This window comes from Biomphalaria glabrata, chromosome 6 (assembly GCF_947242115.1).
Source record: "Biomphalaria glabrata chromosome 6, xgBioGlab47.1, whole genome shotgun sequence".
In the NCBI taxonomy this organism is placed as follows: domain Eukaryota; kingdom Metazoa; phylum Mollusca; class Gastropoda; family Planorbidae; genus Biomphalaria; species Biomphalaria glabrata.
This window is the reverse complement of record NC_074716.1, coordinates 7,809,746-7,831,484: the sequence shown is the minus strand read 5'-3', so window position 1 is coordinate 7,831,484 and position 21,739 is coordinate 7,809,746. Positions and strand designations below refer to the sequence as shown.

The 21,739-nt window shown below is 36.8% G+C and overlaps 1 protein-coding gene across 1 annotated transcript in view; it reads left to right on the top strand.

Moving 5' to 3' along the window:
* The window catches only part of LOC106051715 (uncharacterized), a 37,610-nt gene extending 16,913 nt beyond the window's left edge, over positions 1-20,697 (top strand). Inside the window, exons 11-23 of the mRNA XM_056032142.1 lie at positions 398-623; positions 1,968-2,120; positions 7,444-7,667; positions 9,073-9,281; positions 10,557-10,749; positions 10,893-11,024; positions 12,238-12,359; positions 14,360-14,527; positions 14,882-15,032; positions 15,409-15,557; positions 17,097-17,274; positions 18,168-18,393; positions 20,374-20,697. Coding sequence (XP_055888117.1) covers positions 398-623; positions 1,968-2,120; positions 7,444-7,667; positions 9,073-9,281; positions 10,557-10,749; positions 10,893-11,024; positions 12,238-12,359; positions 14,360-14,527; positions 14,882-15,032; positions 15,409-15,557; positions 17,097-17,274; positions 18,168-18,393; positions 20,374-20,527 — 2,285 coding nt within the window. The 3' untranslated portion in view covers positions 20,528-20,697. The remainder of the gene's footprint in view (positions 1-397; positions 624-1,967; positions 2,121-7,443; positions 7,668-9,072; positions 9,282-10,556; positions 10,750-10,892; positions 11,025-12,237; positions 12,360-14,359; positions 14,528-14,881; positions 15,033-15,408; positions 15,558-17,096; positions 17,275-18,167; positions 18,394-20,373) is intronic.
* Positions 20,698-21,739: the final 1,042 nt, after the last annotated feature.

The window sequence follows — 21,739 nt, the reverse complement described above, 5'->3', positions numbered from 1 at the left end:
AATTAAAATAACAAACCTCTGACTATTGGAGTGCGTGGAAATTTTCCCCTAACGAGCCACTTTATATGGTATACACTCAGACTGACTCGGATCCCTTTCAAACCTCTAACTACTGAATGTATGGACCCTAGCAAACCTATGACTGTTGGAATGCTCAGACGACACAGTTCCCTTGCAAACCTTTGAGTATAAAAACGTTTAAAATCACTCAGTGCCCTAACAAACCTTTGACCTTTGAATTATATATATAAAATGTATCCTTCATTCTTGCTTGGACATTAAGAAGTTTTGCTTTATATGTGCTGAAAACTTGTATTTTCAATGACACCTCAAGAAAGCAATGCATACGCCTACAGAAAGTTTGTTTTAAGCAGCTTATATCTAACTTCTGTGGCAGGTATTGAAGAATGTAAGAAGATTGTCTCAAGTGAACCTTTGAAAGACATCGGCGCTGAACTCACGGAGAAAACTCCCGCCAAATCTTGCGCTCATCTCAAGTACGAGTCTGACCAGTACTGGGAATGTCTTCTAAAACTGAGACCTTTGACTACCTATCACCCTGTAGGCACCTGCAAGATGGGTCCCAAAGATGACCCGACTGCAGTGGTTGACCCTGAGCTGAGGTAAGTTTCATTAAAATTACTTTTTAATGGGAAATTCTACTTGAAATTTCGGTTTAAATGATTTTTAAAATGATTAACGCGAGAACTTAGAGGGTCAAAATGTTATGAATATAGAGAATTTTAACGATAAATTCATTCCAAATCATGTCAGTGACGTCATATTGAAAGATATCTGCTGCCAACAAAATCAAAAAAATATTTTAATCTTAATCTTAGAAATGTTATTTTTATTTTGCTAACAAACCAAAAAAAAAAAAAAAAAAAAAACCAGCAACAAATGTATTTTATACTTTCTAAATTACACACCGAATGCACCTACATTTTTTAGCTATTTTAATTATCCGATATAGATGAAAATCTGTAATATATACTTCTTAATCTGGTTATCTTATTTATTTTTCATTATAAAGTAAAAAAAAACCAACAACATTCGGTTCCACAGTCGTATTATAATTGTACATTAATTTAGATTTCCATCACTGCCTTCTTGTTTCGATTCTACTTAGGTGCTAAAAAAAAAGTTAAAGTTCCCCCTTCGGACCTTGCGATCTATAGGGCAGACGATGTTTAAGGTCATCTGTTTCTTTGGCCAACGGTTAACAAGCAGTGTGTCAAGTGGTCAACACAGCGACCAACCGCCTATACTTTTCGCAACTAAAAGTGAGGTACCCATTACAGTTGGGCTGACTCATGTGCGCTCTAAAAAAATCCAGAAAATCAAAATCCCAGTCTTCACCGAGATTCGAATCCAGAACCTGACATTAGTTGGGGAAAAGTAAAGCCGCTTTGGTCGTTGTGCTGGCCACATGACACCCTACTTGTTAATCGTTGGTCAAAGAAACAGGTGACCTTAACATCATTTGCCCTATAGATCGCAAGGTCTGAAAGGAGAACTTAACTTTATAATTCAGCTTGCACTTTGTGTCTTTTTTTTTGTGGGGGAGATCAAATGTAAAGAAAAATTGATTGACCGTTATTGAAGATTTTAGAATAGAATCGCTCGTAGCATGACACGTGCTCCTATATTTAAGAAACATGTTAAGAAATATATTTTAGGAAATAAACTCGAGTCGTATCTTAATGTAGTGTGTAGGCATGCATCGAGACCAATCCACATAGAAGACCTGAATGCTGCGACCAATAGCTCGTTGCCACGTCACGAACTCTGACGTCCCAACAAGCTATTGGTCTAGACTGCCCAAAGGTTGTGACGTCACAGGTCAGTCTTCAGGCCTTCAATAACCAATGGTCTCGCATACTTAGACTTGTGTATACAAGATGGAGTTTGCGTTAGTAGTTTTGTGTTCTGATGTAACTAATTAGCTTCTCCTGTGTGTGTTACAGAGTCAAAGGCGTGTCTGGACTACGAGTGGTAGATGCCTCCATAATGCCATGGATTGTCTCCGGTAACACCAATGTACCTGTTATCATGATTGCTGAAAAAGCCTCGGATCTTATCCTGGGTCGAAAACCTTTAGATCCTATCACTAGCATTTAGTCTTAAAATATCCATTCTTCGCTTTTTTTTTAAAACTACTACTCTCGAATACAAAGATCTTTTACCAGCAAGAAAAAGATGCATTGGCAGTCATTGACTTATTTAGGTCAGTGAGCACCCATTGCTGGAAAAAAAAGGAGACTATTCCCTGACCTGACTAATGTGAATGTGAAATATTTTATCTAAACATGTCTTTTTTGGCTTTTTCTTTTTTTTCAATAACGACAAGACATTTTTTTTTTGTGTGTGATAAGACTAGAACACATTGAGGGTAGACCGACTGGTAGTGAGAGTGCTACAAAATGAGAACAAACTGTTTGATTCTAAAAAAGGATTCTAGATCTTCAGTAGATTTGACTAAATCCTCAATTGATTAAATATACTGTGCAGTAAAATATAGTATTTAAACCAATGAATTTTAAATCTCTCTCCATCTATCTCTACCTACGCACCTACCCACCTATCCAGCTATAGATAGATCTAGATAGACATTACACACACTATTTTACTTGATAAAAATAGTTGAAAAAATAGAGTATCTTTTAAAGAATAGTGTGGGAAAAATGATTCCATGGAACACACGCGTTTTTTTTTACGTTTAATTTACAGACATACAAAATGTCCATTGCTTAAACCTAGTGAGTATAATACACATACATTGTACTTTGAAACAGAAGGCTGCATTCTCTTGTTCTTTTGTTGACTACTTTACTTCTCTTTTCTATCGCTTTTTCTTTACCATTGCATTTTTAAAAAAGATGTTTGTCCACGTTTTGTTTACATGAAAGATTTATCGTCCTATTTTTATGGTATAATTCTCTTTTTTTTTTTTTTAACACTTTACACTTTTTATCTGATGTTTATTGATGTTTTTTTGTTTTAAGATTTTGATTGATTACATTAGATATCTATAATGTTGGATGTATTTTAAAAAATAATTTCCATTGATGTGATACAGCGAATGTGACTTTGACTTATTAAACAATATTTTAGATTTCTGTGTATATTTAGGGCTTCTCTTATATACTCAGATTTCAGATTTAAAAATGTGATTTCAATAAAAATGTCTTTACTAAATGATGTCCTAGTTAGTTTGTGTTCACGCTCTATGTTTACTCTTTCTTTACCACATTGGAAAAGAACGGAGCCCATCACTTGAGTCACGTGTTAAAAGGTTGAAAGGTTAAATGTGAAAACGATGTTTCATTTTGAACTTCAGGAATACAAAAACTATTGCGTTTGTTAATGCCAAGTCATCTTAAGATAGCCAGTGGTTCTTGAACTGTGCTGGAATTAAAGATAGCCAGTGGTTCTTGAACTGTGTTGGAGACTCGAACTCGTTTGGAGTCGTGACAGTTCTGTTCATCTGTACACATTATTGATGTGGCAGGTTGTGTTTTAATGATGCTTTCATTTCATGTTTTTCTTACATCATGCCAACCATAGAAAAGTTCATACTGTTGCTTATTACCATTCGAATGGCTATAGCTTTGTGGCAGTGATTGGTTGACAGTAGCTTTGTGACAGTGACTGGTTGACAGTAGCTTTGTGGCAGTGACTGGTTGACAGTAACTTTGTGGCAGTGACTGGTTGACAGTAGCTTTGTGGCAGTGACTGGTTGACAGTAGCTGTGTGACAGTGACTTGTTGACAGTAGCTTTTTGGCAGTGACTGGTTGACAGTAGCTTTGTGGCAGTGACTGGTTGACAGTAGCTTTGTGGCAGTGACTGGTTGACAGTAGCTGTGTGGAAATGACTTTTTGACATTAGCTGCGTGGAAGTGATTGATGACATAGCTGTGTGCAAGTGACTGGTTGACAAAACATCAATTAGTTTTGCTGTTATAGCAAAAAGAATTATTAAAACTATCTTCTAATTTACGAATGTTCCACATTGCAAATGGCAGAGTTATATCTGTCTCTTCTCACCAGATTAATATTATTGATTAGGTCTCTGTATAAAATGTAGCTTTAATAATTTTAATACGATGTGAATCTTTATAATATGTATTTCTTATATATAATGAGCCACTGGCTTGTCTACAATGGAACACCACGCTTACGCAACCACGCAGTCTGAATGTAAAAGATAAGAATTTGACCCTTGTGCTGAACAATATCTCTAAGATAAGACAAGCAAATCTTTTTTTTTAAATTTTACACATTTACGATAATTTGAATGCGTTGCACTGACAATGACTGGGATAATAGCAAAAGTGAAAGTAAAGTTCCCCTTTCAGACCTTACGATCAATAAGGTCATGTTTCTGTGATCTATGGCTAACGATGACCAGTGCCTTTACTTTTCCCCAACTTACGTTAGGGTACCCATTAGAGCTGGGTGGACTCATAGGCGCCCTAAAGATCACGAAATTAAAAATCCCGGTCTTCACCAAGATTCGAACGCAGTCAAACGTATCACCGTTCAGTCACCGCGCCTCCTGGGATAATAGTAAAATGCTAAATACATTTTGACGAGTAACCTCTATTTCACTATCAGTGCCTGCGCTTGTGATGTGATGCCCCATCTTTTAATGGGCTCTGTTGCTAAACGTAAAAGTTATATATGTCATAGACGCGAATATCTGAAATTGTTAGTACAAGAAATTACGAAAATCCTCTATGTAAAAGAAGTTTCGAAAGTTATATAATATAAAACCCAAACCATAGACTTATTATATCTAGACTGGAAACCGGAAATAAATTCTTATCCGCGACTGATCGATTCATAGTCTTTTCTGTCTTAGAAAAGTAATGATCTTTAGTTTTCAAAGTTTAGAAATAATGCAAAATCATTTCTCGGATGTTCACGCAAATATATGAAACAAAGCCATTTTCTGTTTGTTTCCTTTGAGATAATGTTTCAAGAATCCTAGATGGAAATAATTCATGTTGATTTGAATCATATTATGTACATTTAAATAGATCGATTACCTAGATTCTTTCTAGTTTTATGTATCTAAAAATTGCAAAATAATAATTATGAGACGAGAGTAGGCTGCTCTTATTTTTGATGTTCAATTACTAGATCTAGATCATAGACATAAATAAATATAGACTGGCCGAAGGAAGTAACTTCATGTAACTTGAAAACATGTATATCTATTGTATTCGGATTTCCGAATTATGAAAAATTGCATGATCTTCATTCTTAGAAATTAAACAAAACTACACTGCCTCCTTATTTACAATATATATAGGTGTGTGGCTGAAATAGATATGAATACTTAACTTTTATACTGCTCATAAATACTGTATAATAAAGTACACAAAATTGCAAGTCACAAATTTTCGTCTCATAAAACTCTTTAATCGGCCAGTCTATATTTATTTATGTCTATGATCTAGATCTAAAAATTAAATTATATGTTACATAGGTTAGAGTTGAAAAAAAAACAACAACTTTACTTCTTTTAACTACTTTACAAAACAACGCCTTGATCCAACTTTCTACAAAATTTTCACGACATTTTTTGTAGTGTTAAAAGTCTCCATGTCCAGTCTAGAGTAGTATATATAAGTCCATGCCACAAACCTATATTAACTACAATAAATATAGGTATTGCTCTCTATTTACGATTTATATACGTAGGTGCTGTTTTAATATTACACACCAAGTGTCATAGTTTAGAAAAAAAACAACAGGTTCGTTTCTTGTGTAACGCTATTCGCTAACACCGTATAGATCTAAATTACATCTCTATATTAGTATATTTAGATCTATATATTAAAATCTAATACAATAGATATGGCCTGTATTAATACGTCGGTAATATAGATCTAAAGCTAGGGCCTACATATTCTAGATGAGATTAGTTGATTTTTGTTAATAAATTAAGTGGAATAGATCAGTGGCGTCACTAGGGGGTGCGGGCCGCACTGGGTGAAACCCTCCAGAAAAATATACGTTGTAAACGCCAGGAGAAAGAGTTTCTGAATTTCAGAAATGTAGAAAAAAAAAACGCTTGGCGTCAGGGGCATCGCCCCGGACAACCCTGAGTGAGCTTAAGGCGCTCCCCAACACATCTTGTCTGACCAGTTGAGTGGGGAACATAACATTTTTTGTACCGCCCTGTTCTTGTCTTGATTGACAGAAGCGCCCACTTCGCGACGACTTAACGTAGTTCTGATGGAGCGGGTGGCTTTTGTCTTCCAAGATTTTTCCGATTTTTCTTAGACATTTCTGTTCATAAAGTTCAATCAAATATGGTAATGTTGTGCGTGTGATTTTTGATGCCCTATTTATAATGTTTTCTAGACGGCGCAACAGTTAGTATTCCTTATGTTAACAGATTTTGCATAGTCGCGCCGTAAAAATGATCTAAGATCTTCTAGTGACGCCACTGGAATAGATCTATTGTTCTAGAATTTTAGAATCTACATATTTTTTGGCATCTCGCACAGCACACCAGATAAACTTACAAAAGCCGTCATGTCTCAATAGGTTTTGCGCACACCGTTTAAGTTTTTCCCGGTTCTGCGTATACACAGATCTTGGGTAAAAGACTCAGAAAATAAAGTAATGTAAGGCCTATTTTTAAAGCAAATAAATCAATTCTGAATCAATTTGATAACAAAAACAATAAAAAATTAAAACATACTTTTAAAAAAAAGCTTATCAAAGAAAATATCTAGTTTGAATACTAAAACCAGGGCAGGATTTGAAATCTAGAGACCCTGGGGCAACGAAGGAGCCGAGGCTCCTAATTATTTTTCGAATTAAAAAAATGTATTGCCTACAAATGAAAATATTTCAACAACGTATCATGTAAGTTCTTAAAATCAAATACAATCTATTAAAATCTAAAAACGGCGTTGACGAACGGATTTTTTTTTTCGATGCCACGCAATAAGCGGACTCAGGACTTAACCACGAATGTGTGATGTCAACCGTATGATTTAAAAGTATGGTAGGTAAAAATGCGAATAATTTTTTTCGAAGAATTACACACACACACAAAGTAATAGTTACGAGAGTACGACCCATTAAAATTTAGATATATATTTTTAAAATCTCCATTATGGAGGCCCCTCTCTTGAAGATTCACCGGAGCACTAGCCCTACCTGCCCTCTCCAAATCCGGTCCTGACTAAAATGTTGGCATTTTTTTTTTTTACATATGATATCATCTGATTGTCAATTATAAATGGTATAAAACTGTCCTTTTGCTAAAGTAATTAAAACTGACCACCTTTTGAACTAATCTCACGGTCCTGATCCGTTTTCTAGTCAGCTATTTGATTGACCCTTCCGACATGCACAGAACGGCGACCGCTGATCTGGAGCTGTTTGCTTTATAGTATTTTTGGTGGCGCGAAACACAAGTACGCACATACGTACATATTGGCACACACACACACACACTAGTAGTATTTATATGTGTTGTTGCCCTTTAATAACACCAAGCAGTTTCAAGAAAAAAAAAATGGCCTACTTACCAGTGTTTCTTGTCTTAGTGGTGGCTGTACTCGTTAAAGTGTTTTTCTTGGACCAGAGAAACTCATTGCAGCTTACAGAGAGATTTAACCAGACATATGATTATATTGTTGGTATGGATGTAAGCTAGACCTTGCTAAGAATGTGTTCATATAGTTTTAAAAACTTTTGATCTTTTTATGTTCTAAATTACAAAAAGTTAATTCATAGAAGGAGACAATTACGTCTTACGCGTATTCATGTGTCAATTTAGTCGTACATGTCAATTAGTGACTTATAATAAGTCATTAGTTTTACTGACTGATGCGGGCTATCCATAACATGCTCTATTAATAATAATAATAATAATCTTTATTATCCGTAAGGAAATTTGTCTTACAATTTGTGCATTTAACCAAACAAAAAAACATTATAACTATAAGGAACTAAGGCAGAAATATCACGTATAACACTTTGTCCTAGCATATGGAAAAAGAAATAAGTCTATAGTTTATCTTTGTGTCTTTCTGAAAATGTATCCGCTTTTGTTTTTGTATTTGTAAATTATGGTTTAGTGTTTTCTGCATAATTGCAATTTTACTTTTTTTTTTTAATCTTCTGTCCTGAATGGTTACTAAATTTAATAATTTTACTAAAAGGTTCGTTAAAAATCTCACGACTCTATATGGCGTCTGTTTACCAGCCTATAATTTTAAATCGCACAATTATATAGGCCTACGAATCTCTCTCTCTATATATATATTTATATATATATATAATTCTCTTTGTCGCTCAACCATGCGGGACACCACGCAAGCACGCCGAGTCTCTAGCCCTCGATGAAAAAGTCATGGAAAGATCTTTTATTTATGCAAGTCGGACTAGAGTTACCCTACGTCACTTTCGCTGCGATAGAGAGCGAGGCTAAAAAAAAAAAAAGGGTGGGGTAGAGTACACTACGCCGCGGGTCGGTTCGTGGTAACTATTTGTTTTTAAATAAGTTTTAAGTCTTAGCGTGAAAGCGCAATATTTCCCCCATAGTGAAAATATTCAATGCTACAAACGGAAGAGAATAGACAATTTGATTCTGCAATGCTAAAATGTACACAACAATCAACATATACATTTAGCACATCTACTCTTCCTTTGTTATGCACGCCGGATACACCAAAAAGCTATCTATTAATAGCTTTTTCCGGCATGTATGAAAATCTCTAATTACTTCCTACAATGTGTATTTGGGCTAGCCGTCATGTAGGCTGTGAGCTGAAGAGTTGGCCATCTTGTCTTCATCCGAAATGAAGTTCATACATAAGAAAGGGGGAAATGATTATTTGGCATAAAGCTCCGTTCAAGATTAGCTTCAGCCAATTGCAAAAGATAAAAGCTTCTATATCTATATCCTATAATCCAGTACGAGCAATTCTTGTGTATGCATGTGTATGTATGTAATTATTTTACAATATATCAGCTTATTTCCGAGTATCGCTATACTTTTTTTTGCGTATAAAGGAGTTTATAAATATGTTTTCTACCTAGTTGGAGCAGGCTCTGCTGGATGTGTGGTGGCCAATCGTCTGTCCGAGGATCCTCAGGTCACGGTGCTCTTGCTTGAGGCAGGGGAAGATGACTGGGAGAAAGAAAGTATTAAGATTCCAGGCCTGGCGGCAACAACGTGGAGAACAAACCTGGACTGGGGCTACTACACTGAGCAACAGCCTGGTCTTATGAAGGGATTTAAACAAGGGGTTAGTACTCCTGTAGTTGTATGTAGCTTTTTCATCTCAAGTTTTTTTTTTTTTTTGCTTCTGTTCAATTTTCAATTTATCATGTATTAATTTTACAGCCATTTCGTTTGTCCTTCATCAAACTTTTTTTTTTCAACACCTTCTCTCCCCCTCTCTCTTCTTTCTCAAATGCCAGCCCACCCTCCCTCCCCACCCCAACTTTTTTTTCTCTTGCTCTTTAATTGATGTCCATCTCCTCCTTTGTCGACTTATTCACCCCACCCCTCTCTCTCTCCTTAATGATTTTAACCCCTCTCTCTCTCTCGCTCGCTCCTCTTTTCTTTAATCTCTCCATTATTCTTTCTCTACTATCATCTTTCTCTTTTCTGTTTCTTTCTGCCTTCTCGCTCTTTCTCTCCCCTATCCTCTTGTCTTATCTTATTAATTACAGACGTTAACAGAGGATACACGTATCCATGCGTCAATCAGGTTGTACATGTTAATTGGAAATTTAAACTCTGCCAAGTCATTGGTTTTCCTGGCTGATTCAAGCAACCTGTTCTATGCTCAATTAGGGAAGGAGTACTTGTACGAATTTGTCCCACCATATGGAATAAAGAATGTATCACCTGGGAAGGAGTACTTGTACAAATTTGTTCCACCATATGAAATAAGAAATGTACCTTTATCTTTGTGTCTTTTTAAGTATTTTATTGTGTTTTGTGCTAGAAATTCTAAATTTTGGTTCCGTGTATTATGTATTAATTTTTCTTTACTTTTTAGTCTTATCTCCTGAAGTGCCTTTCATCATCATCATCACTCCTTTGAGTTCCTCATGGAACATAGGGCCTCGACAAAAAACACGCCACTCTCCACGGTCTCTTGCTAGCTTTTTGATGGTTTCCCAGCTCTTCCCGGTCTTCTCTGCTTCTTCAAGTACACTGCGTCGCCATGTTCTTTTTGGTCTTCCTCTGCTTCTGGGGGTTCCACTCTAAGACCTGCCTAGCTCTGTTGCTGGTAACTTTTCTAAGGGTGTGACCAATCCATCTCCACTTCCTCTCTAAGATCTGCACCTGAAGAGCCTCTAAGTGTAGTGATTTTACTAAGGGAGAAACTAAGCTACATTATGTAGTGTTTCTCTTCTCTCACTTCCGTGTTTAGGGCTTTTTGTTTTCGCCTAAAACAATCTCTTTCCAATCAGCACTTACTGTAAGACTGGGCGACCAGTCATCTTCTTTTTTGAAGTAACGTCTGTATTATATAAGATAAGAAAACAATAACTGAACATTTTATTAGTCGTCCTACTGGCCCAGGGGCAGAGCTCTCGGCGGAACCAGCAGCATCAATGGAATGCAATACGTAAGGGCCTCCAGACACGACTATGACAGGTGGGCGAAGTATACGAACTCTGAAGGCTGGGACTACCATCACGTGCTGCCCTACTTCAAGAAGTTGGAAGACACACAAATTGAAGGCATCCAGAATTCAGGTGGATATTAGAAATAGTTCTAGTCTAGGAATGTCTCTAATGCATCAACTAGGGTAACTAGGCCAATAATAAAATATTTGAATCAATAACATTTTGTTTTCAAGACACCTAAGAGGCTAACAATAAGCAATAACTATTTGCAGTTTATCGAGGCAAGGGCGGGCCAATACCTGTCAATAGAATCAAATCTCAACCATTGGCGCAGACAATTGTAGAAGCAGCCCAGAAAGTTGGATATCCATTGAATGAAGACCACAATGGTCAAACAATGGAAGGTAATCCACGATTATCCTTTGTGCCCAGATAGAATTATCTGTATTTTTTAAAATCTGTTTGTCTGTCAGTCGTCTGTCTATGTCATACTATATTATACTACATTGAGCCAGTTTTTCAATGATATTTATTGGATCTACGTGAAACAAGTATGTAAGTCTGTTGTATACTGTTAGTCCTTTTTTGATGTATAGGTGTGTTGAGTTTATTGATGAACTCGACAAACACATTTGAATTCAAGCTTGAACTCCACATATACAGCCTATTTAAAAAAAATATATCTCCAATGGCTTTAAGACTAAGACTGCTTTATTGATCCATATGGAAATTTGTTGTGATTACAAGGACTCTTTTCTCATATAAAGACAACACAACAGAATCATACTTATAAATAGAACAGACACAACATCCAGCGACTACACACAGGCATCTTGGTCCTTTTCATGTTTCCTGATCAAAGGGTGGCGTTGATATATTCTGACCGAGTAAGGTACGAACGAGTTTTTGTACCGCTCTGTTCTTATCTTGATTGACAGCAGTCGCCCACTTCGCGACGACTTGACGTAGTTATGATGGTGCGGGTGGCTGTTGTTTTCCAAGATTTTTTCGATTTTTCTTAGACATTTCTGTTCAAAAAAGTTCCTTTAAATGTGGTAATGTTGTGCGTGTGATTTTTAATGCTCTTTTTATCATGTTTTCTAGGCGGCGCAACAGTTAGAATTTTAAACATTTAAATTCTTACAGCCAACACATTTTTTTTCCGTTTGCCATTTGGGCCCATATGGGGCGTTGGCCCGGGCGCAATAAACACCTTCGCGTTACGGCTGTCACGTCACTGGGATGTTAGTTATACCTTTACATTTTCAAAAACATATTGAATATATTGATGTAAATCTAAGGCAGACAACTCAACGAAAGGTAGGAGGTAATAAATTAAATTATTACTAATAATAATCGATGTATTTATTAGAAGCTCCAGGTCTTCCAAACAGTTGACTGGTAGGCTATCACACAGGACAGAACTTAGCCCCAGACTGTTCAGACTCTCATAACTTCAGCCAGATCTACAACAGTCCTTCTTTCTGTCTAAACAAGTCTTCTACTACTTGTCTTGAATGGTGCTCTCATGCGCACCATCAGTGTGGCGTGGGGGCGGAGTTACAACAATATGTTTCTATCCAACTCATTGATATTTTCCTTTTTCTACACTATCAGGTGTTGCCCACTCTCAAGTGAACGCCAAAGACGATGAACGATGGAGTTCTAGCAGATCATACATTCACCCGATACTCAACAGACCAAACTTACATGTTGCTGTCAACTCATTGGTTCAGAAGGTTAGACATTTTGCCCAGCAAAGTTTTGTTCCAAATCTTATCTTATCTTATAAAATACAGACGTTACTTCAAAAAAAAAGATCATTACATCATACGCCTCATGCACGTTGACCAATGACTTAAATTCTGCCAAGTCATTGGTTTTCCTGGCTGGATCAGGCAATAGTTCATGTCACTGCCTCTCTGGAAAGAAATGTAAAGTAGTAGCTTATTTTCTGTGAAGGGTGAGCACCTTTTAATCGTTGTCATATCTCACATTATTGCAATGTCTATCTCCCTTTTATAGAAAACAAAAAACAAAAAATAATTATCACTGATTGATTAAAATTAGTGATTATTTTTTTTTATTGATTCGTGTGTTGTCTTAGACAAGAAGTAGCTATACAAAATATAGATATTAGGCCTATTATTTCATGTTCCTAGAAAACAAAATGTAGAGAATATTATTACATAGGACTACAAAAACAAAATGCAGACAATATTATTATATGTTCCTAGAAAACAAAATGTAGACATATTATTGCATGGGCTTGCAAAACAAAATGTAGATAATCTTATTACATGGGGCTGAAAAACAACGTATTGATAATATCTAAGTTTTTATTATTATTTAAGTTATTATTAAGAGTGGCTGCCTGGTCGTAAGGTATGCGCGCTGGAGTGTCGTTCGAAAATCTCGATGGTCACGGGTTAATACCCTGTCCGCTGCCATCCCCCGTCGTCCTGCGGGAGGTTTGGACTACGAAGTAAATTATCTTCAACTTTGAAGGAACATCCAAAACATATAAAACAAACATTTTACAAACATTATCGGCCACAATATTATTTTTTTCTTCCAATGAAACGTGAACATGTATTTGTCAAGAGTTTATACCAGCTCACATACAACTAGCAGGAAATGAGAAAGCTGACACACTCGCCAAGAGTGGGAGAACAAACTCACAAGTAAACTCTGCACTCTATCCAGAAGAAATGAAGAAATTAATTGTAGATAAAATAAATGAGAAATGGACGAGCTCTCATCCAAATCACAAGAAAGATGACGCTTACTATAAGCTATCCCGACAAGACCAACGTATAATCTTTCGACTCAGGACCGGACACAACAGAATGCGACAACACATGTTCCGGAAGCTCAAAATTGGAACCAGTGAAATCTGCCCATGTGGAGTATCACCAGAAAATGCCGACCACGTCCTCCAAAACTGCTCTCTCTACCAAGAGGCCCGTATAAGACATTGGCCCCAAATCACCCCAATAGAAAGAAAACTATATGGAGAGCTCCCTGATTTGGAAACCACTGCGCAGTTCATCTCATGTATTGGTCTAGTCATCTGAACACTCCAACATAACAATGAGAACGCTGAAGAAGAAGAAGAAGTCAAGAGTTTAGAAATGTCACTAAACTATTTCTTTGTGAATACTATTGTCCAGACTAGATTTGGTTCTATGTGTTAAGAAGTGGTTTGTGAAAGTATAGACTTTTAATCTAGTTTTTGTAACGGATGCATGTCTAAGTCAGATGTAGCTGAAGTATTTCTAAAGATGATTATTTATCATAGATGCAAGCGTACCTTGTTTGATGTATTTCAATCGCGAGTTCTTGAAATCATGCACACCGTCACAAATATAGATAAGGTACTAACAGGAACACAGACTCAATGACCAAGTTGACTCAAGGTGAACTTCAAACAAACGTTTAATACAGAATGGGCCACAGTCTAGTCTGTCACTATAGAACGATGTTATCCCCTTGAGAATCTAGCGGTAACTGATTCCTAAACGTCAATCTTAATCTCTAACCCCAAAGTCTGTGTCGTCATTCACTGTTCACTGTCAGTACATTAAAGTGCGCAACCCAACTAACTAAACTAGCTAACTAACATTTTTCAAAAAAGTTCTTTTAGCTAAATCTTGCCAATCGACTTTTAAAAATTAATAATTTCTAAATATTTAATAGATTGGCAGTTAATAAATTCTTATATGTCATATATACATAGATTGTTCTAAAAGACAAGAAAGCCGTTGGGGTTGAAGTGATCAAAGACAACAGAAAGTTTACAATTGGTGTCAGAAGAGAAGTCATATTGTCTGCTGGAGCTATCGGATCTCCCCAGATTTTGATGTTGTCTGGAGTTGGGCCAAAGAAACATTTGGAAGAGCTGAAGGTATTCATTGTTCTATGTAATGTGCATTTATCGAAAGAATCGAAACAACTAAAACAGGAATAACTGGAAACAAATGTAACAGTATGTTACCATAATAATGAAATAAATGTCTTCCTCAAGAATTTTGTATTTAATCAGTGATGGATGGACCAATGGGCGCCATAAGCTATACCTTAAAGCCGGGGGCAAATCATTATGAAAAAGAAAAGAGCGAAGAGAAATTGCCATTTGTTGATTACAAGCGCCGCCTTATCGCAGATAGCTTAGGGCCTTATCAAGCGTAAATCCGGTCTCGTATTTAATATACATTAAATATTGTATTAATAGGTTCTCATAATTTCAAAAAAAATTTAGATTCCTGTGGTATCTGACTTACCTGTTGGTGACAATCTTCAAGACCATCTCTTCTTTGATCTTGGTGTCACCATTAGAGAGCCCATCTCCTCTCCATTTAACAGTTTGAAGAGTTGGTCAACGTATCTGAAATATAAAATCCTTGGAACAGGTGAATATTAACCATAAATTCAAGCGATTATTTTCATAATTAAGATGAAAGAAAGCTTGCACGTTTATCCATAGGTTCTTGGTTCGTATCTTGATGAATGCTGGGAGTATAATGAACACACCTTTTGATCATGCTCTATAAGGTTGGCCAGATTTTTCACCAGATAATATCCACGTCAACCGTACGGCATAGAAACAAATATTCTCCAATATTTCAACGCCCATGTAGATCTAATTCTTGAATAGAAACCTTTTCTCTATAGCTCCTATACCTTAATAGCAGATTTTCTGTTAATTTCAAATGTTACAAAATGCACATTAAATCACTCTTGTAAATTTGCAATAATTAGATACACCATCTTATATTGTTTCTCCAGGTTTTCTCACGTCTGCATATCAAGTGGAAGTATTGGCTTTTAAAAGTACAACTCCGGAGACGCAGAAGATAGACTGGCCAGATTTAGAAATTCATTTTTTCACTTTTTTACCCCATCCAGAGGACGATGGCTTTGGTTACACTGACGAGGTTATTGCCAGTTAATACTTGTCATCAGTTTATTCACCTTTTATTACATGTGACATCTTTTTAAAATCTAAATTGATCTAATAATTTTAGTTGTTGTTGTTTTTTTTGACCGAATACTTTTTTTTTTCAAGACGTGCTGTATTTGGTCTATTGGTAAACTCAAATTGACACACAACATTTGTAAAATGTAAAATGTTTGACATGTTTTGAATATTCATTCAGAGTTGAAGATAATCTACTTCCTAGTCGAAACCTCCTGCAGGAATACTGGGGATGGCAACAGTAAGGGTATGAACACGGGACCATCGAGAAGTCGACAGTCCAGCGCGCACGACCAGGCAGCCATCCCACAACATAACTATAACACTCATTGAGAAGAATTAGAAGTAAAGAATTGGTAGATTATTATCTAATTTGATTAATGTTATTTTCGTTTTTTTTTTAAATAATGTTACTTGTTTTAATTCAATCATTGATTAAAAAAAAATCTTTCCGAAACAAAATGGCTACATTTATAGAGAATATACCTATGACCTAATATGTGGGAAAAAAAAACAACCTTTATCTTATCTTATGAATTGCAGACGTTTCTTTAAAAAAGAAACAGAGAAGATAAAGACGTTCTAAGACAGGGGTTCTCAACCTGTGGGTCGCGACCCCCTTGGGGGTCGATTGACCATTTGCCAGGGGTCGCCTAAGACCATCAAAAATAAGGATTGTTATTGTCTATTCTTCTATTGCTGTGTGTGTCTATTGGGGGGGGGGGTCGCGGCAGAGTGGTATATTGTAAAAGGGTGTCGCCAAGCTTAAAAGGTTGAGAACCGCTGTTCTAAGAGTATCCAGACGTCGTGCGTGTTATGAACTTAAAACTCTGCGTCATTAGTTATAGTGGCTGATTAAGAAACTCCGCTCTATGATGTATTATTGGCATGATGGCGATTGTAAAGTACAGACATTGGGATATATAGGACAGATGATGTAAAGGTCATCTCTCATCTTTGTATTATTGGACCGTCAGCTAGTATCAGATACCTATTAGATTTTTGCGCCCGTAAACCCCGAAATTAGAAATTCCAGTCTTCGAACCCGGGGCCCCTCGGTTCGGAAGCCAAGCACTATACCACTCGGCCACCTCGTCCCATTAGCGATTGTATGGAATAAAGTTGTTTGTTTATTGCTTAAATCTTTCCTGCTTCCAGTAGAACATTAATTGAATGGATGGTTGGAAAAACACTCACTATTTTACATTTGCCATTGTTACTATGTCATAGTCTCTTTTAGTCAAGCTTCTCTCTTTTCGTTTAGTCTTTTTGGTCAAGCTTCACGTTTAGCCTACTCTCTTTTAGCAAAACTTGCTCTCTTTTTGTTTTATTCTTTTCAAGTCGGACCTAATGCTTACCCTCTTTTCTCTTCTCTCTTTTGGTCACGCTTCTTGGTTGTAGTCTTCTCTAATGTTTTGGATTCTACGTTTAAAAACAATATTTGTATTGACAACTATTTTAATATATAATTTCTGTCTCAAAAAATTACTTCCATAAGGTAAAGGTCGACATGGGGCAAAGAAATTCTTCTGTATACGGGTTCCGTTGTCTGCCCTCATTACTGCGACCTGAGAGTCGGGGCAGGCTGACCTTGAAGTCCAGCGATCCTTTCGACCCTCCTGCCATTGTAGCCAATTATCTCGAGAAGCCAGAAGATGTCCAATTGTTAATACGAGGTAAGTCTGAGAGCCATATTTGTTCAGTGAGTAATAAGTTCTCATCCCTAAGCCTCGGTGCATTAAGGCTCCGTGCTGAAATAAATACCTTATTGCAGTGTTTCCCAAACTGTTTTCCGAGGTACACTTGTGTTCCGCGAGGCCTGAATAGGTGTTTCACTAGCCACTAGAATAATTAACTAATAGGCCTACACGTACATTAATTATTAAGTAAATGCAGAACATAAAATACAAAAGTGTTCCGTTAAATTCTCCAATCGTACGAATTGTTCCGTTAAAGAAAAGGTTTGGGAAACACTGCCTTATACAACGGTTCAGGTATCTGGCAGTGTTCTGTAGGGTGTGTCTGTCCCCGTACAGGGCAAGACCCCCGCATGCACCAGTTCTAGCGTTCACAAGACTAGTCGTATCTTTGAAAACGCCTATGAGCACCCTGCAGTCGTTGAGAATGTGTTCTACTGTCTCGTCTTCTGTGTGGCAGTGTCGAAGTCTGGGATCGTGGCTCTCTCGGATCCTAGCAAAATAGGCTTCTATCGGACAGTGTCCCGTGCGAAACCGTGCTAAAATTTCCTGATCCTAGCTGCCACCATTCGTTTTTCCTGCTTGGGCGTTTTATAAACTCCCAGACTTCTCTTCCTGTGCTTTAATTGTGCCAGCTATCGCACTATTAAGATTTTATCTATTCACAAATGATAAGTTCTCACAAACAGGCTAGATGGTTCAGATAATCATCTCAAATCAGAGCTGAACTACGCAATGGTTTGCATATCAGGCAGCGATTTACACATAAAAATAATGTAATAATAATAATAATAATAGTAATAATGTTGTCATAAAAAACAGCATATTAGTTACGAATTTTTTAAAACTGATCTTTTCTTGTACTGTTACAGGTATTGAAGAATGTAAGAAGATTGTCTCAAGTGAACCTTTGAAAGACATCGGTGCTGAACTCACGGAGAAAACTCCCGCCAAATCTTGCGCTCATCTCAAGTACGAGTCTGACCAGTACTGGGAATGTCTTCTGAAACTGAGACCTTTGACGATCTATCATCCAGTGGGCACGTGCAAGATGGGTCCCAAAGATGACCCCACATCTGTGGTTGATCCGGAGCTAAGGCGAGTGGCAAACTATTTCAATGGCTATTAACATTTAGATTCTAAAAGTTCAAAAATAAAGAACGTTGATTGCAAATGAAAAAATGTATTAAGTAGAAACAAACAGCTCATACATTGATGACGTCAAAACGAAGCCGGCACTTATGAACACTCTTTAATATAGTGGTTAGAGCTAAATAGTTCAAATCCAACGGCTAAATGGGTTTAACTTATAATAAATAACCTGAATAAATTCTTTGTGAATAAAGCTAAATAGAATTTTGATTACAATAGAGACACATTCAACTTCAGATAAAATGAAATAAAAGGTACTAGACTTTAGTAATAATATAAAATGGTATTTAAAAAAATGTATCTCATTACAAAACACGTCTTTTCACTCTGGCATTCTGTTTCTAAGACCGCTGACGACCACGCCACTTATCTTGCATCATTCAGAACCACTCGCTAACTTCTTCCCTCCGTCACCATAGAAACACACAACGCACACGTACACTCCATAACTCGCAGGAGACTTCCACAGCCTCTCCCATCAATGCAGCACAAAACATATGTAGAATCTTCTTCTGAACATAAACATTTCCCATCATTGACGGGGTCTACCTCACTGATGCTATTTAAACAAATATAAAATAGCCCAAGTTGTGTGCTAGGATCTCCTTCAGCCGAAAAGCGACTATGGATTATCCCAAAGAATGCCTGGGCATCAGCTGTGGTCGGAACGATGTCGCCAAATCAGCTTTTCCCCTTCTCCACGCAGCTGGTGTGTCCAATGGAACAGCAAGTACAAATACAGATTTGGATCAGTGGTGTCTCAGGTTTTGCCAGGGTGTAGCACTGTGTGCTGCTAGCTGCATAAGCGTCGACGACTTCTGATTTTTCCTCAGTGTATAGCTGCAAGCTAGCAGAGGTTTGAATTCAGAGTTTTCCTTCTCCTAATGTGGGTAGCCAGTCAAAGCACACGTGCCCCTCCTGGTTGTTGCCTCATTGTTAACGCGCCATTGCCCCTTCTTCTGTTAGTGAAAACAGTTGCGCCAATCCCATTATCTGAGCCACACGTGAAAGCCAGGAGTTGGACAGGTTGTCAGAGTTGTCTGTGCAATGTTGAGTTTTCTACTTACAAACATATTCTATTTTTATACTTCAATAGAAAAAAATTGGATCGGAAACAAAATTGAAGGATATAAATTTCATAAAAATTATTATTGCTTTAGCTCCATTTCACTTCTATTTTTTTAAACTCTGCTTATTTTTTGTGTATAAAAACAGCAGGAAAAAATCAAGCGGGTTGTTTACCCTAACAATGACGCGTAGGACGTAATCATCTTCTTTTTTGAAGTAACGTCTGTATTATATAAGATAAGATAACAATGCTGTGGGAAAAGAGGGCTAAATACAATTGATAATGTTTAAATCATGGTATAACAAATTGGTAATACATAGATATTAAACATAAATGAACAGCAGCACCAGGGACCAATTTTTTTTTTTAAATGAGAGAAAGTAGTGAATTAAAATGAGACGATAATAAGGTACTACAAGGCTCGAACCAGTGACCCTGGAAACGACAACACCGCCTAGCGATAACGCACTAAGCGAACTAACGTCTAGACCATCGAAATGTCCAAAAATATTTTTTTCTGGTCCAGAGTCATTTCGCCCGTATGCAAATTACCACCCCCCAGTGGTCAATGGTCACATGCCCTATCTAGCTCCTCCCCCACCTCGCCACATCCGTTCACCAATAACTTCAATAGAGCCGACACAGACAGCCGTGAGGCATGCATTTATGTTTAATATGTATGTATCATTATTTGTTTCAGCACCTAGCTTCACTTCTATAACTAAATGGTAGCTGGACATTTTTATATACTGCAAACTTGTTCTGGTTCTATCTATTCAATAGAAGAATGTAACTACAAACACAATTTTTTGTGTAGGCTGTTTACTATTACATTGATTTCTTGGTGTGTGTTACAGAGTCAAAGGCGTGTCTGGACTACGAGTGGTAGATGCCTCCATAATGCCATGGATTGTCTCCGGTAACACCAATGTACCTGCAATCATGATTGCCGAGAAAGCCTCGGATCTTATCCTGGGTCGAAAACCTTTAGATCCTATCACGAACATCTAATTGTGGTAACATTACACGACACGGATCTGTGACCTTGTGGCAGCGGAGACAGAGGCGGCACCATTGAACCGTGAACAGAGAACTGATGACCAAGACTGACATTTATGCTTGTTTTGTTTTAGCATTCAAAGTCTACATTATAAATAAACATCCTTCATCTAGACATGCTCCTTCGTTGAGTTGCCTCCCTTACATTTACAGCAGTATAATAATGTCATTAAGTTGTAAGAGAAGAGATTCGCAGATGTCTAGATATTTCCACAGCACTCTATCATTTAGATATTCACTACTTTCATTGCAGGCCGCGGGAATTGTAGCTGTAATGCATGACCCGGACTCGTATTGACTAAAGCTGGTACTTTAGAAACACACATTTGTTTATAGCCTACAAGCCTTATTAAATTATTAAGTTTGTAAAAGAAACTTAATAATTTAATAAGCAAAATATAAAAATAAAAACGCTTATCCATGGAAAAGAACTCCGCACTTACAACTATATATCTCAATAATGTAGACATTATTTCCCTTATTCGATACCAAACAAATGGTAATTTTTTTTAAAATTATTCTTGTTGTGTTAGGTATTATAACTAATAACTTATTATAATAATAAATTATAACTTTCCCTTGTTAGTATCAAACAAAATAATTTATTACCAGTAATTGATTCTTTTGTTTTATTGATTCATGTCGTGTCTATGTCAATGGATAATTGTGCAAAGTTTCAGCTTGATCTAAGAAAATGGTGCTGGAGAAATAACCTGTACACAAATTTTATCCGACAGATAGAGTAAGTTGATATAAGCTTTGTTATAATAAAAAGTTGAGAAACTCATGGCTCGCTTTATCCAATGGGTAAAATAAAACGTTAATTAGAACCTATCCTTTATTATTACAATATTCTTGTTGTTCTTACAAAAGATAAAGTTTGTATATTTCAAAACATTTTTATCATGGTACATAAATGTATTTAACTCTGAGTTAAGCTAATGTTGTATTCTGCTTAACTCAAGAAATCGTGTCTCGCTTGCATATATACTTAAAAAATTGGGGGGGGGGAATGGGAAAGTTTGCTTATTTAGTTCTGCTGTAAAAGTATTTTTAAAATCCCCTATCAGACCCTGCAATACATAGATGGATGTACAGGTCATCTGTTTCTATGGTCAGCATGAGGACGAACCGCCTTTATTTTCCTTAACAAATGTAAAGTGC